Source organism: Notolepis coatsorum (genome assembly GCF_963971535.1).
Source record: "Notolepis coatsorum genome assembly, chromosome: 19".
Taxonomy (NCBI): Eukaryota; Metazoa; Chordata; class Actinopteri; order Aulopiformes; family Paralepididae; genus Notolepis; species Notolepis coatsorum.
Window position 1 is genome coordinate 42,161,638 of NC_140183.1, and position 17,500 is coordinate 42,179,137.

Sequence of the window (17,500 nt, forward strand, 5' to 3'; positions counted from 1 at the left end):
CAAATAAACATTATCTTCAGTCTATTGACTGAGAGTTGAGCAAAAAACAGGGCGACTGAGAACGAGTTGTTTACACTTGCAAAGCAACAATGCACCCTTAGCACAACTGTTCTCCTCTCATACTCGCAGACTCTCAAGGTTGCAGAGGCGAGAAGGGGGGGGGGGGGCACTAAGGTGATGCACATACAAAGACGTGTCGTCACGCCTAGTAGGCTACAGGGATTGACTGGAAAGAGACTGAGAGCGGATGACTGGCACAAAGAATGCAGAGAGAGAGAGTGAGAGAGAGAGAGAGAGAGAGAGAGAGAGAGAGAGAGAAGTGACTGATGCCAAAGTGACACAGAGCGGAGTGGCTCCCAAGTGACAGAGCGAGGGCCCAGAAGAGACAGCCTGACACTCCTGACACGGACTCTGAGGCAGAGAGAGCCACGGAGTAGTTTGGAGTGTCAGCGTGGCGTAACGCGGTTCGTGTGCAAGTGTGTGTGTGTCTGTTTGTGTCTTCATCGCCCCTGTGTGTGTGTGTGTGTGTGTCTTCATCGCCCCTGTGTGTGTGTGTGTGTGTCTTCATCGCCCTGTGTGTGTGTGTGTGTCTTCATCGCCCCTGTGTGTGTGTGTGTGTGTCTTCATCGCCCCTGTGTGTGTGTGTGTCTTCATCGCCCCTGTGTGTGTGTGTGTGTGTGTGTCTTCATCGCCCCTGTGTGTGTGTGTGTCTTCATCGCCCCTGTGTGTGTGTGTGTGTCTTCATCGCCCCTGTGTGTGTGTGTGTGTGTGTCTTCATCGCCCCTGTGTGTGTGTGTGTCTTCATTGCCCCTGTGTGTGTGTGTGTGTCTTCATTGCCCCTGTGTGTGTGTGTGTCTTCATCGCCCCTGTGTGTGTGTGTGTGTGTGTGTGTCTTCATCGCCCATGTGTGTGTGTGTGTCTTCATTGCCCCTGTGTGTGTGTGTGTCTTCATCGCCCCTGTGTGTGTGTGTGTGTCTTCATCGCCCCCTGTGTGTGTGTGTGTCTTCATCGCCCCTGTGTGTGTGTGTGTGTGTCTTCATGGCCCCTGTGTGTGTGTGTCTTCATGGCCCCTGTGTGTGTGTGTGTCTTCATCGCCCCTGTGTGTGTGTGTGTGTCTTCATCGCCCCTGTGTGTGTGTGTGTGTGTCTTCATCGCCCCCTGTGTGTGTGTGTGTGTCTTCATCGCCCCTGTGTGTGTGTGTGTGTGTGTGTGTGTCTTCATCGCCCCTGTGTGTGTGTGTGTGTGTCTTCATCGCCCCTGTGTGTGTGTGTGTGTGTGTGTCTTCATCGCCCCTGTGTGTGTGTGTGTGTGTGTGTCTTCATCGCCCCTGTGTGTGTGTGTGTGTGTGTGTGTGTGTCTTCATCGCCCCTGTGTGTGTGTGTGTGTGTGTGTGTCTTCATCGCCCCTGTGTGTGTGTGTGTCTTCATCGCCCCCTGTGTGTGTGTGTGTCTTCATCGCCCTGTGTGTGTGTGTGTGTCTTCATCGCCCCTGTGTGTGTGTGTCTTCATCGCCCCTGTGTGTGTGTGTGTGTGTGTGTATGTGTGTGTGTCTTCATCGCCCCCTGTGTGTGTGTGTGTGTGTGTGTGTGTGTGTGTCTTCATCGCCCCTGTGTGTGTGTGTGTGTGTGTGTCTTCATCGCCCTGTGTGTGTGTGTGTCTTCATCGCCCCTGTGTGTGTGTGTGTGTGTCTTCATCACCCCTGTGTGTGTGTGTGTGTGTGTGTGTGTCTTCATCGCCCCTGTGTGTGTGTGTGTGTGTCTTCATCACCCCCTGTGTGTGTGTGTGTCTGTCTTCATCGCCCCTGTGTGTGTGTGTGTGTGTTGTGTGTGTGTGTGTCTTCATCGCCCCTGTGTGTGTGTGTCTTCATCGCCCCTGTGTGTGTGTGTGTCTTCATCGCCCCTGTGTGTGTGTGTGTGTCTTCATCGCCCCTGTGTGTGTGTGTGTGTGTATGTGTGTGTGTGTCTTCATCGCCCCCTGTGTGTGTGTGTGTCTTCATCGCCCCCTGTGTGTGTGTGTGTGTCTTCATCGCCCCTGTGTGTGTGTGTGTGTGTATGTGTGTGTGTGTCTTCATCGCCCCCTGTGTGTGTGTGTCTTCATCGCCCTGTGTGTGTGTGTGTGTGTGTCTTCATCGCCCCTGTGTGTGTGTGTGTGTGTATGTGTGTGTGTGTCTTCATCGCCCCTGTGTGTGTGTGTGTGTGTCTTCATCGCCCTGTGTGTGTGTGTGTGTCTTCATCGCCCCTGTGTGTGTGTGTGTGTGTATGTGTGTGTGTGTCTTCATCGCCCCCTGTGTGTGTGTGTCTTCATCGCCCCTGTGTGTGTGTGTGTGTGTGTCTTCATCGCCCCTGTGTGTGTGTGTATGTGTGTGTGTGTCTTCATCGCCCCTGTGTGTGTGTGTGTCTTCATCGCCCCTGTGTGTGTGTGTGTGTCTTCATCGCCCCTGTGTGTGTGTGTATGTGTGTGTGTGTCTTCATCGCCCCTGTGTGTGTGTGTATGTGTGTGTGTGTCTTCATCGCCCCTGTGTGTGTGTGTGTCTTCATCGCCCCTGTGTGTGTGTGTGTCTTCATCGCCCCCTGTGTGTGTGGTGTGTGTCTTCATCGCCCCCTGTGTGTGTGTGTGTCTTCATCGCCCCCTGTGTGTGTGTGTGTCTTCATCGCCCCTGTGGTGTGTGTGTGTCTTCATCGCCCTGTGTGTGTGTGTGTCTTCATCGCCCTGTGTGTGTGTGTGTCTTCATCGCCCTGTGTGTGTGTGTGTGTGTGTCTTCATCGCCCCTGTGTGTGTGTGTGTCTTCATCGCCCCTGTGTGTGTGTGTGTGTGTGTCTTCATCGCCCCTGTGTGTGTGTGTGTGTGTGTGTGTGTGTGTGTGTCTTCATCGCCCCTGTGTGTGTGTGTGTGTCTTCATCGCCCTGTGTGTGTGTGTGTCTTCATCGCCCTGTGTGTGTGTGTGTGTGTGTGTGTCTTCATCGCCCCTGTGTGTGTGTGTGTGTGTGTGTGTGTGTGTGTCTTCATCGCCCCTGTGTGTGTGTGTGTGTCTTCATCGCCCCGTGTGTGTGTGTGTGTGTGTGTGTCTTCATCGCCCCTGTGTGTGTGTATGTGTGTGTGTGTCTTCATCGCCCTGTGTGTGTGTGTGTCTTCATCGCCCAGTGTGTGTGTGTGTGTGTCTTCATCGCCCCTGTGTGTGTGTGTCTTCATCGCCCCTTGTGTGTGTGTGTGTCTTCATCGCCCCTGTGTGTGTGTGTGTCTTCATCGCCCCCTGTGTGTGTGTGTGTCTTCATCGCCCCCTGTGTGTGTGTGCGTGTGTCTTCATCGCCCCTGTGTGTGTGTGTGTGTGTCTTCATCGCCCCTGTGTGTGTGTGTGTCTTCATCGCCCCTGTGTGTGTGTGTGTGTGTGTCTTCATCGCCCCCTGTGTGTGTGTGTGTCTTCATCGCCCCCTGTGTGTGTGTGTCTTCATCGCCCCTGTGTGTGTGTGTGTGTGTCTTCATCGCCCCCTGTGTGTGTGTGTGTCTTCATCGCCCCTGTGTGTGTGTGTGTGTGTCTTCATCGCCCCTGTGTGTGTGTGTGTGTGTCTTCATCGCTCCCTGTGTGTGTGTGTGTGTGTGTGTGTCTTCATCGCTCCCTGTGTGTGTGTGTGTGTGTGTGTCTTCATCGCCCCTGTGTGTGTGTGTGTCTTCATCGCCCCCTGTGTGTGTGTGTGTGTGTGTCTTCTTCGCCCCTGTGTGTGTGTGTGTGTGTGTGTCTTCTTCGCCCCCTGTGTGTGTGTGTGTGTGTCTTCATCGCCCCTGTGTGTGTGTGTGTCTTCATCACCCCTGTGTGTGTGTCTGTGTGTCTTTATCGCCCCTGTGTGTGTGTGTGTGTGTGTGTGTGTCTTCTTCGCCCCCTGTGTGTGTGTCTGTGTGTCTTTATCGCCCCTGTGTGTGTGTGTGTGTGTGTGTCTTCAGCGCCCCTGTGTGTGTGTGTCTTCATCGCCCCCTGTGTGTGTGTGTGTGTCTTCATCGCCCCTGTGTGTGTGTCTGTGTGTGTCTTCATCGCCCCCTGTGTGTGTGTGTGTGTGTGTGTGTGTGTGTGTGTGTGTGTGTGTGTGTGTGTGTGTGTGTGTGTGTGTGTCTTCATCGCCCCTGTGTGTGTGTGTGTGTCTTCATCGCCCCTGTGTGTGTGTGTGTCTTCATCGCCCCTGTGTGTGTGTGCGTGTGTCTGAACCGCCTCCGAGTGACCCTGCTAGGAGCCGTGTCCGCTGACATGATTTAAACATGCGTGCTTAGCCCCACCACAGAGAGAGAGAGAGAGAGAGAGAGAGAGAGAGAGAGAGAGAGAGAGAGAGAGAGAGAGAGAGAGAGAGAAGGAGACAGGCCAGTGACAGCTTATCTATATATTTTAAAAAACGGGACAGCTGAGAATACGAGTGGGGGGGGGGGGGGGGGGGGGGGGTGGTACCTGTGGGTTACCGGGCAGACTTGGTCCTGTAGCTATAGGGCGTCTCTCTGTAGGAGATGAGAGGATGAGGATGAATGGATGCTCACACTACATTTAGGACGGCCGCTGATACATAAACCATGTGGTGCCCTCAGAAAGACACGCTCACACATAGGGTTCACGTGCACAGAAGCACGCACGCACGCACGCACACCACACACACACACACACACACACACACACACACACACACACACACACACACACACACACACACACACACACACACACACACACACACACACACACACACACACACACACACACACACACACACACACACACACACACACACACACACACACACACACACACACACACACACACACACACACACACAATCAAACCGCCAATGCAAGACAGAGCATCCCCTTCCAAAAATGTTTGCCTTACACAGCAAAGTAATACCTTATTGGGATTTCATATTCTGCAGATCTCTGTCTCTGTCTCTCTCTCTCTCTCTCTCTCTCTCTCTCTCTCTCTTCTCTCTCTCTCTCCTCTCTCTCTCTCTCTCTCTCTCTCTCTCTCTCTGCCTCCCTCAGCTTCTTTACCTCTGAATATAGAAGAGGGTGAGGGGCTGACTGTCATGCATATATGAATAGCTCAATGTCTCTGCGCCCGGCCTACTGATCCTCATGTGGGGAGATAGCTTAAGCGACGGTAGCAGTAACAAAGGAAAACTCCACGTCAACACCATTACTGTCAGTTCACCAGCAAACAACCCCCCTTACCAACGGCCCCCTCCTCCCCTCGCTCTCTCTGAACTCCTGGGGTGTCGTGTGTGTAGTTACTGTGTGTGTGTGTGTGTGTGTGTGTGTGTGTGTGTGTGTGTGTGTGTGTGTGTGTGTGTGTGTGTGTGTGTATTAATCTTTAATGTGCGTCTTACAGCATGACGCTGGGGGCCAATCAGACTTGGCCAGCCAGCGTCGTAGGATCTGTAAATTCAATATTGCTATAATATCCCACCTCTTGGCACCGGTGAGGTGCTCTTTCAATGTGAACCCACTTTCCTGCATCTCCTCCTGCCTGCCTGGCCACGCCGGGATATTAAAAAGGACTTATGCCTGTCTGAGTGGTCTACATCATACACACACAGACACACACACACAGACACACACACACACACACACACACACACACACACACACACACACACACACACACACACACACACACACACACACACACACACACACACACACACACACACACACACACACACACACACACACACACACACACACACAGAGACACACACACGCGCCCGCGCGGTGTACACATACACGTACACACACACACACACACACACACACACACACACACACGTACACACACACACACACACACACACACACACACACACACACACGTACACACACACACACACACACACACACAGAGACACACACGCGCGCGCGCGCGTACACATACACGTACACACACACACACACCACGTACACACACACACACACACACACACACACACACACACACACACACACACACACACACACACACATACATACACACATACACACATACACATATGCCCCCTGACGCCTGCTTGTCCAGCCTCACCATGGAAACGCATCTTCAGGAGGAGCAGGGCATGGAGAGAGACCGTCTGTGTACAGTATGTGTGTGTGTGTGTGTGTGTGTGTGTGTGTGCATTGAACAGCCAGGATTGATAGTGAGGGGGTACAGTACACTACAGGATTGATAGTGAGGTGGTTCAGTACACTACAGGATTGATAGTGAGGGGGTACAGTACACTACAGGATTGATAGTGAGGGGGTACAGTACACAGTACAGTAGCAGGGGGTGTAATGAATATGAATGTATGAACAGCAGCAGGGAACTGCAGAGGGTCAACAACCATGTTGGAATAAAGACCACACCACTCTAATCTTCATGAAGTCATTTACAATTCAACAGCTTCCCCCTGCATGGTTACTTCACTTCAATCAACAACCTAATCATACAGGCTTTGTATAATAATAGTATAAAAGTATATATTTGTGAATACTAGATGTGTGTATAAATGGCTGGTAATTAGTTATTAGTCGACAGCAGCAACACAGATGGTATTCCTGTGTATGAGCCTGTTGGACTATATGTTCAAAGATGTCATACAGCCTGGTTTTGATGTCATACAGCCTGGTTTTGATGTCATACAGCCTGGTTTTGATGTCATACAGCCTGGTTTTGATGTCATACAGCCTGGTTTTGATGTCATACAGCCTGGTTTTATATAATAGAGCCTGGTTTTGATATAATACAGCCTGGTTTTGATGTCATACAGCCTGGTTTGATGTCATACAGCCTGGTTTTGATGTCATACAGCCTGGTTTTGATGTCATACAGCCTGGTTTTGACGTCATACAGCCTGGTTTTGATATAATACAGCCTGGTTTTGATGTCATACAGTCTGGTTTGACCTTTACCTTTATCAAACATCCCATATTGCATGGGGGGGAAAAACGGTTTTGAAAATGTGTGTATGTAGCATACCGTAGTGGCGGGAGGCCAGCGGAACACATGACGTCAGTTTGCCTTATTTACTTTTGCCACCATAATTTGGTTGTGATGCTTGGGTACAAAGTGCCCATTGACTTCAGTGTTAACTCTGCTATAAAAGTACCACTTCAAGAACTGAAACGGAATTACAAAGTCATGACTACCTGACTCAGATTGTATTGTATTGAAATGCACTCATAGCGAAAATAAATATGCGGTGAAGTGAACAAGGTCCAATCAGGAAGGAAAAGAGACCCTTCACAGCACACCACGAAACTGAAATACAAAAGATGGCCTAGAAAGTACATTTCTTCAGTAGAAAGTAGAACAGGGCACAAACAGAGCCTTCTTACACCAAAGCACAATGACCCTGCTCATTAGACTGCACACACATCTGTCACTACAGCTCAACAGACAGAAGCAGTTATTTCAGTTCTGTTGCACTAAGTCCCGAAGCCCAGGCTGGAACTGTCACAGCCGTCTCCAGTCAAGTTGACTGTCTCTGTCTGTCACTCCGCAGCACTTTATTGTGCTACTTCGCTGTCGAGCTTCGCCCTTGATGTTTGGAGGAGGAGAAGGTCTCCTGCGTCAAAGGAGGGCGTCTCATCACAAATTCAGCAATGGATCTCAAAGATGTTGCTAAATTTGGAGATGTCGGCAATGGCCACGGATTCTACGGCTTGTTAAAAATGTGCTGCGCTGCCGTTTGATGTAATTAGCTGCTTACAACAAACGGGATGTAGGCCGGCGCTTTGATATCGCACTGCTCGACCCTCCTGGGGGACTGTACAGCGTCACGTGCAGTGTACACCTATGTGAAGCTGTCTATACTGAAAATGTGTCTCACGGCGTGCGGTGAATTCAACCCTGTGCCCTACAAGCCGGTGTGTAGCTAGAGAGCTCCTCTCAAAGCACTCGGACTGACCTCTGTTTGCTGTTCCGTTTCAGCGACTTTGGTGTGGAAAGAGATGCATATCTCACCAGCAGCACATGACATTATGCAAAATATATTAGAATAACCTAATAGGAAAAAATTTAATTACAATAACACACATTATTACTCCATTCTGGGGGACATAAAATATGCAAGGAGGCACTAATTTGTTATCAGGTTAATTATCTGTGTTTCAGAGTCGCTGAGGCGTTCACTTCCAGAGATTAATGAATTATGACTCTTATTTACTCTGGCTGGGTTATTCCAGCACCAAGGGCATGGGTTTGATTTGGAAAGTGGTGGGGATGCAAATACATAGCAATGGCACAGATTACCAGAGAAAAAAAAGGTTGAAAGCAAAGCTTCAATCATAAGATGTTTATATACATTTTTGTATCCCTATGACTAATAGCCTATACAGTATGTCCATGCTTAGAGCAAGAGGTACCTATATTCAAAGATGCATTCAATTTACTAAACAGACCAAGCCAATAAAATCACAAAAGTATAGCCCTAACCTGAATTGCAGACCTAGCCTTTCCCAGGCACCTCCACAAAATCCAAAGCAAACTAAATGAATACCCTACATGTCAATATAGGCCTACAAGTATTTTGCCTAAATCAACTAGCCTACTTTCTCTCCAATATTGCACACACAAAGTCATAATGTAGGCCTAAAGCTAATAGCAATATTTGGTAGTCTACAGCAAGGATTATGTGATCGATGGTGCTGAATGGACAGCTCCTCAATAGGTAACGTTAGCCCATTACGCATCATGCATAACATTTCATTTCATTTTTCATTTCAACCTTTATTTTAAATCGTAAGCTTCTGAGGTTTCCCTCATTTACAGAAACGACAATTGTAAGGGCGGCCGGGTAGCGCAGCGGACTAAGCGTCTGCCTACCACCGCAAGAGACACTGGTATCGAATCCGGCTGTCAGCGGTACCTCCGGCTTGGTCGGTCGTCCATACTGACACAATTGGCAGTGTCAGTAAGTGGGAAGCTGGTGGGGTGTAACCTGGTCGTTGTAAACAGCGACTCCTACAGGTCGGTCAGGGCGCCTGCACAGTGAGCGAGGGAACTGGGGGAGGTAGTGTGATCCTCCCACGCGTTACACTTCCCCAGTGAGAGTCCTCTCTGTCAGGTGAAAAAAGAAGCGGCTAGCTGACTCCGCATGTATCGGAGGAAGCATGTGATAGTCTTCAGGGCTCCCTAGACCGGCAAGTGGGGGGCAAATGCGCGCAATGACCAGGAAGGGGAGGGGGGAATTGGCATAACGACAAAAATTGTCGTTGAAAAATACAGAAAAAAGGAGGAGAAAAAGTTAATAAAAAAAAATAAACGACGATTGTACAAAATGTAAACAGTACATATAATGTAACGCTTGGGTTCTCTGGCATGCCTGAGAACCACCCATCATTCTGACACCTGTCACTGGGCTTCTCTGTCACTTATAACTTATTGTTTGGGTCTCCTGATTGGTTGTCACGTTGGAACGCTTGGTATGTCAGGAATGTGGTCGTACTTAAACCCCTGTCTCTCTACTTCCAGTTGTCGGATCTTCACATTCTCCTGCAGAGTACACGGTGGTACTGCAGACACTGGACGTTGCTGTCCTTATTGTTATCATTATTATCTTCTCTCCTAGACGCCCTGCGCCCTGTTGCTATTACTCTAGGTGTACCGTTCTACAATAAAGAGAACCACCATTAACGAGTAAACAACCTTCTCTGCCTCTACTTATTACTCCACAACTGGAACCTACCTGTCTCCATCGTAACAACATAATACAAGCAATATTCACAGAAAATTAAACACCAGAGTAAAAATAAAAAACGTTTAAAATAATTTAAAAAGATCAGCTAAAACAGTTACACAATGGTCTGAAATCATACATCAAACATACCAAGGGAAGGGAGAACCTCCAATTTCAGAGAGAGTTGAAGGACATTCCATGAGTTAGAGGCATCAAAGGAAAAAGCTGACTTCGCTAGATCAGAACAAACTTTTTTTTTTGGAGTTCTTCATTGCAATATGAAATGAGCATAAGGTCAAACTGTACACATATACAGTATGCCAGACGTATTGCACATATCTGCATATAAGTAGTCAAAATATAGGTCTGTTGAATGTAAACAATATACATATTGCACAAAGCTACGTATAAGTAGTCAAAATATAGGTCTGTTGAATGTAAACAATATATATATTGCACAAAGCTACATATAAGTAGACAAAATATAGGTCTGTTGAATGTAAACAATATACATATTGCACAAAGCTACGTATAAGTAGTCAAAGTATAGGTCTGTTGAATATAGACTACAGCAAGTACACCACAAAAGGAATATAGATATTGTTTCGGACATAGTCAATTGAACAGATATGTACACTCAGGACAAGGAGTGAGAAGTGAGAAGGTAAACATCGGGTTACACTTGCACATGTAGACAGGTCAACCGACCAGACAATGCTAGGCTAGAAGTGAGCATTATTTATCGGGTGTAGATTGAATCTTGTTCCCCAACATAAGTAAAGAAACGACCTCATGTTTTATAAAATCTAGCTGTAGAACCCCTTATGACACACCTTATTTTCTCCATCCTAAGGATGTGCAAAATATCCCTGAGCCACATAGAGTGAGATGGAGGAGTGGGTGACTTCCAATGCAGTAAAATGAGACGTCTAGCCAGGAGAGTAACAAATGCCACCAGGTCAGCTTTATATCGTGGCAGAGACAGGGTAGTAGGGGAGACACCAAAGCAAGCAGTTATGGCAGTCGGGCTGATTGGGATCTCAATACTATTTGAGATAGTTTCAAATATTTCAGACCAAAATGTATGTAGGGAAAGGCAGGACCAAAACATGTGACTATGTGTAGCAGGGGCACAATGGCATCTATCACAGGTGGGATCAATATTGCCATAGATCTTGGCTAGCCTAACTTTAGTCAAATGTGAACGGTGAACAATTTTACATTGGATCAGTCCGTGCCTGGCACAAATTGAAGAGGAGTGGACCCGGCGTAGAATATCCTCCCACAGGTCTTCTGTGATGTCCTCACCCAGGTCCTCCTCCCATCTCCCCCTGATTTTTTTTTTTTTTTTTTTTTTATCTTTCCCCCCCTCCATTTTCCTCCGATTTTCTCCCATCCCAATGTTAGTCGTTATAGCCAATTCCAAATCCCCTTCCTGGTCGCTGCGCACTTACCCCCCACAGTCGGTCTGGGAGAGTGGAGGCTATCACGTGCTTCCTCCGACACACGTCCAGCCAATCAACCGCTTCTTTTCACCTGGCAGTGCGGATTCTCATTGAGAGGGCGTAGCGTGTGGAAGGATCACACTATCCCACTCAAGTCCTATCCGCGCTTAGCAGGCGCCCCGACCGAACTGTAGGAGTCGCTGTTTACAATGACCCGGACCCACCCCGCCAGCTTCTCCCACCCTCTAATACTGCCAATTGTATTAGTGTGAACGGCCAGCCAAGCTGGTGACAACCCCGGAGCTGTGAGCTGGATTCGAACAGGCGAATCTAGCTGCTCCGGGGTTTGGTGACGAACGCAATCTCCGTTACGCCACCTGATTGCCCTCCTCCTGACCTTTCTAATGAGGTAGGGCGCAGTGAGGAAATCAAACCATACAGGACAGATATAATACCCTTTGTGACAGGTGTAGGCTTTAATAAAGTGTCAATAGGAGTGGCTTCTGGAAGATTGGGGAACTGTGGGTTGACATTACGTACAAAACTGCAGACTTGCAAGTATCTAAAGAAATGTGACCCCGAAAGAGAAAACTTGTCAGACAGTTGTACAAATCATGCAAAAATATTTTCTATATATAAATCTCTGAACGTTCTAATACCAAGAGGGGACCAGGAGAGAAAAGCTCTATCCATCACAGAGGGGGGGAAGACAGGGTTAGCTGTAATTGGAGCTAGTAAAGAAAAATATTGTAAACCTTTTCAGAACAAACTTGAGGGACCCTAAAAACCATCCAGTCATTCGATCGAGTTGAATAGGTTCCAATATTCCAATCTAACAGTGAAGAGATATAAACAGGTTGTTTACCAATAAGGGCTTTAAAAATAAATAAATACCAGTGTTTGTTGCGCCTTTCTGTAAGAGAAGGCCAACCCACCCTATCATACAGGACACAATGGTGAGTATCATATCTGTCACCAGTAATAAACCTAAGAGCTGAGTGATATGCAGAATTCAGAGGTTTAAGAGTTGATGCCGCAGCATGCCTATAAATTACATCACCATAATCCAATACTGATACTGTAAAAAGACTGATTCAACAATTATTTTCCTAGTAAACAGAGGAAAATTGGATCATCATACAGTATAAGCAGAGAGCACACAGACAAAAGAGTTTGCACTGTCTCTAACTGAAGTTCATACAAAACAGTAGGCTAGCTAGGCAAGGGACATTTACTGGCTTAGTTTTCAACACTGTGCACAATGTCTTACTTAGTGCAAGAAGAAGGTGCCTCTTTTTTCAACTGTCATATCGACTATTTAACATTACAGTGGCAGTTTTGTACTCAGATCTCCCTCGATGCAGCAGGGCCAGTTACTAATCCTCCTCAAGACAGAGACATTTCACTCCCATGTTGAGTCAGTCAGTGCAAATAAACCGCAAATATAATTTAGCAAGTGAAAACAAGGCTTTCAAAGCAGTCATTTGCATGCTTACCTGTCAGGTGCCGGTGTCAGCCAGTCTATCACAATAGCCCGTGGGGTGGCAAAAACCACAGACAAAAGATAAGAGTTTAAAATGTGATGTAGTTTAGCTTTAGTGTAGTGTTATTATGGTAAGAATATACATCATGTAATTTCTGCCTGGTAGAGATACTACTTTAGTCATATTTGAACGTCACAGAGAGGAATTCTTTTGCCTGTTCAAGTGTTTCATTTAAGTGCTATATTTCCCTTCCCATACACCCCAAGCAACAGGGTTTCAAGTTTCAAGTTTCTTTATTAGTTGTCATACAGAATACTTTTATATAAAATGCTTCTTTCTGTTTTGCTCCAGAGATTGTGCTAGATAAAAATAGATAAGTATAAAAGTATAGTAAGTATAAAATAGAAGTCAAGTACGTAGACAAAAGTGTTCAATATATACATATATACAATGTACAATGCAGAGTAGAAAAGTAACTGAGTTACAATACAATATACTATATACTATACAGTACAATGCAGAAATGGGATGAGGTACAATTTAGGTACAATTTACAGTAAGGTGTAATGAGGTATGGGTTGTAGTGCAAATTCTTTGCCAATAAATATAAAGTGTGTTTAGGTGTTCTAAAGTGGGTAAAGTGGGTGCTGCAGTGAGTTGTTTGTTTAAAGTGAGTGTGTGCGTGTGGATGTGTGTGCTGTGAGTGCATTTGATGGTTGTTACAGTACATAGTGTTATTGTCATTTAGCATTCTGATGGCCTGAGGATAGAAGCTTCTTCTTAGTCTCTCTGTGCTTGCCATGAGACTCCGGTATCGCTTGCCTGACCGCAGCAGTTCAAAGAGGCAGTTGTTTGGGTGGGTTGGAGTCTTTGATTATTCTCTTAGCCTTACCCATGCACCGCTTGTTGTAAATGTCTTGGAGAGTGGGAAGCCCCCCTCCAATTGTGCGTTCGGCTGAACGGGCCACTCTCTGTAGTCTGCTACGGTCTTGTGCGGTGCTGTTCCCAAACCAGGAGGTGATATTGCCAGTCAGGATGTTCTCTATTGTGCATGAGTAGAAGTTCTTAAGGATCTTCTGACTGACTTGGAACTTCCTTAGGCGCCTGAGGAAGTAGAGGCATTGCCGTGCCTTCTTCACAACACTGTCAATGTGTGTGGTCCATGTCAAGTCCTCGGATATATGGACTCCGAGGTACTTGAAACTGTTCACTCTCTCAACCAGTGCCCAGTCGATGCTGAGGGGGCTGTAGTCCCTGACCCCCGACCTCCTGAAGTCCACAATCATCTCTTTTGTTTTGCTGACGTTCAGGGAGAGGCAGTTCTCCTGACACCACTCGTCGTTGGCAGAGATCAGGCCCACCACTACTGTGTCGTCAGCAAATTTGATGATTGTGTTGTTGTTCCACTGTGCCACACAGTCGTGTGTGTACAGCGAGTAGAGGAGGGGACTCAGAACACAGCCCTGGGGGGCCCCTATGTTGAGCGTGATGGATGAGGAGGTGCAGTTGCCTGCTCTCACCACCTGGGGTCTACCCGTCAGGAAGTACAAGACCCACTGGCAGTGAATTATTATGAATATGTTTCATATCAGATCACGTCATACTTAATAATTTTTTACCAAACCTGAAAAGGAATTCCACACATTTCACTTTATCTCAAATGACTGTTAAATGAAATGAACACTAGAACAGCTGGGCCGGTCATTTAGAATTCCAATAACTTGGAACCTCCCTCATTGACTTTTCTTAAAAATGTGTTATTTAGACACCTGCAATGTTAGAATTTCAAAAGAAAACAAGCATAAAAAATGTCAGAAGCTGTTTAGCCCTTAACCGGTGTGGTTTTCGGTTATATAACCACCTCCCCTCACCTCGGAGCTCAGAGGAGGACTGATGTGCTGTTAGTGTCAAATCAACTGAGCCAGTGTTACTTGATTGCCCACTCTGTGGTGTTTGTCCCTTGAACAAAAGGTTTGCAATGAAGGCCAGGGAAGGAAGGCTTTATCCTGTCGGGTTTGACCTCGCAGCATTCCAAGGAAGGGCGCTAAACCAGCTGTTCTAGTGTTAAGTGGTTAGGCATTTTGGCACCTATCTACTCTACAAGGCGATCTTTGTGTTCTCCAATAATAATAATGCATTTTATTTATAAGGCGCCTTTCAAGGCACTCAAGGTCGCCGATAATCAACTAGTCCTTTAGGTTTGCTTACCATTCTCACTGCCCAGGTGGAAATATCCATCGACCAGAGAGGCTCCGTTGTTGAAGTGTTGGGTCATGTGATCCAGCCAGTTGGCTTCGACCCCCTTCACCCCCTCATCGCGGTTTTGAACCCGCAGCGGAACCTTGACGGTGTAGTACTTCATCTGGCCCTCTCGCACAGTCGGGTGGTTGAACAGTGCAAGCAGCTCCACTCCTAACAACAGACAAAACGATAGATCGCCGTCAATGTCACATTATAACAGTATAACAACGTATAACAGACTCAGCCCCAGGAAGTTAATAGTGAATTAGGGGGCTTTCTCACTAGCCATTCGGGGTCGAATCAGCTCCGCTCCGTCCTTGGGTGCGAACTTGCCCCCTCCCTCTCCCCCCTCTAGTTTGCGTACACACTGCAGTCTTGGTGCGCTCCGGGTTTTGTTTACGGTTTGCGTTTTGAGCGTGTAAGCTGCCGTAGGCGATGATGTCACACTCTAACGTCAACACAGGAAGAGTTTAACCCTTTGATCGCCGGGGTTAAATTCATAATTTACCATCCCTCGCCAGCCGTATTTAACATGGAGAAGTTCCCCTTCTTTGCAGGGCTATAACTTTTTAAATTGTATTGCTAAATTGACATTACCATGGCCCATTCAAAGTCCTATATCTATTGTTCAGGGTGTAGCAACGTTATACTTTTTCATTCACATATTCATACTAAAATACGGTCTAAAGTATAGGTATGTTTTTATCGTTTTCTGCAGCTTTCTCCAGAACGTGATTTATAGCCCCAAATGCATTATATTGATGATTGTATACAGTTTGATAGCAATCGGCGCGAGATAAAAAATTTCAAATGTACGTACTTCTAGAAGTTACTACGTATGATCTGATGATGACCGGATGGGCGGGGGGTCGTTTATAATTCCGTGGGCAACGTTATATCATTAATCTAGTGTGGGTGATATGATCATTGGAGCAGTTAGTATAGAAGACATTACAAAATAACGCTGAAACTCACCGTAGCTTCCTTGCGCCGTTGGGAGATGAGCTTGGAATAGAATTTTTTCTATTATGGGATATAGAAATACCCGATCCATTTCCAGGTTGTATAATAGTATATACGTCCAAATCATGTTGTTTATCGAGTTATTGGCAACGGATCGATATCCATTGTGTCGAGCTCGAGTCCCGGGACCTATAGCGAGTGATCGGACCAAATTGAAATGAGCACCAGCGTCCACTTCCCTGTTTATGCCCTGGGCGATCTGCCGATCGGCCACCAGATGGCGCTCTTGAACCGTTAGAGAGTTGACAGGGGCTCACCAGTACATATAATGTCTCCGGGGGAGAAATATGAAAATATGAAAAAATATTGATATCAATGACGCTGTATAGCATCATCGGCAGAATAAGCATGGCGGGGAATGACGCTGAAAAGCGTCAACGGAATAGGGGAGGCAATGATCAGAATATTAGGATACGGGTTACCACAAACAGGACTGGTGCTTTACTTAGGAGACCTGACACACGAGGGAATACAAGGGGGGGACAAATATTTAATAAAGATAATGTTGATAGCGGCCAGAAAAGCAATAACAAGACTGTGGTACAAAGAAGACCCACCGACAATAGCACAATGGGTAGGAATAGTGGAGGAGATACAGGATATGGAGAGGATAACACACATGCTGAGGTTACAGGAAGAGAAATTTGGAGAAAGATGGGGAAAGTGGGAGGATTACAAGGGGAACGAAAACGACATCACAGAGGAAGAACCAAATGCATCACAAGAGGGCGAAGGGTAAAGGAGGAAAGAGGTTCAAGGAGGGTCTCTGAACCCATGTCACACACTTTTGACTTAGTTAGCATTTTCTGATTTTATTTTTAATTTTTTTGGGTATTACAAATTGTATTATATTTTTTGTACTTTATTATTTATGTCTGTTTAACAATGTTGTATTATGGGTTTTTGTATTTTGTGTAAGTGTTGTTTGTCTATAAATGTTAATAAAAATTTAAGTTTAAAAAAAAGAAAAGCGTCAACGGCGATTAAAGGGTTAACATACGGTGGTGGAAACTGGATGCTGATATAAAGAAACAAATAACCAATAAATATGAAGTTATATGTTGTCAAACCTTGTCAATATAACCCACCCCCTTTTCTCACGAATGGAACTGGTGTCGTGGAGTCCGCTTTGAGCGTTTTACAGGGTTAGCGGCTAATGCTAGTTAGCTTAGCCTAGTTATTACTAGTTAGCAGCTAACGTTAGCCCATTGCTCGCGTCAATTATATTGCATGTCATTGATCTACCGGTCGATCACGGCCGACTGGTTGGGCACCACTTGTCTATAGAAATAAATGCATTCGAACAAGAAACCAATGTATAGTAGACATAGCAATGGCAAAATAATTGCCAGGGCTAATGCGAGCCAGGGAAGTCTTGTGCTTGTAACGTGGCTTCATCTCAAAGTTTTTATCCACTGAGCCGTGAGGCTCAACATGCTTGTTTGGTTGAGGTCTGAACTCGCCAAATTGCCCATACATTTTTATGGGTATTGTCCAGTTGTTGCTGTATGTTTTTATCTGCCCAAAATTCAAGCAAGCATGAAAGCATTACAGTAAGCTTGCACACCACGCCCCCCGCTCCGTTGTCGGGGACACCTGCGCGCACCCGAGACCACCTATTCCAGCGG

General features: G+C 46.5%; 1 protein-coding gene across 1 annotated transcript in view; it reads right to left on the bottom strand.

Annotated features, from left to right (window-relative positions):
* The window catches only part of rftn1b (raftlin, lipid raft linker 1b), a 329,875-nt gene that overhangs the window by 134,797 nt on the left and 177,578 nt on the right, over positions 1-17,500 (bottom strand). Inside the window, exon 6 of the mRNA XM_084335672.1 lies at positions 14,817-15,020. Within this exon, the coding sequence (XP_084191798.1) occupies positions 14,817-15,020 (204 nt within the window). The remainder of the gene's footprint in view (positions 1-14,816; positions 15,021-17,500) is intronic.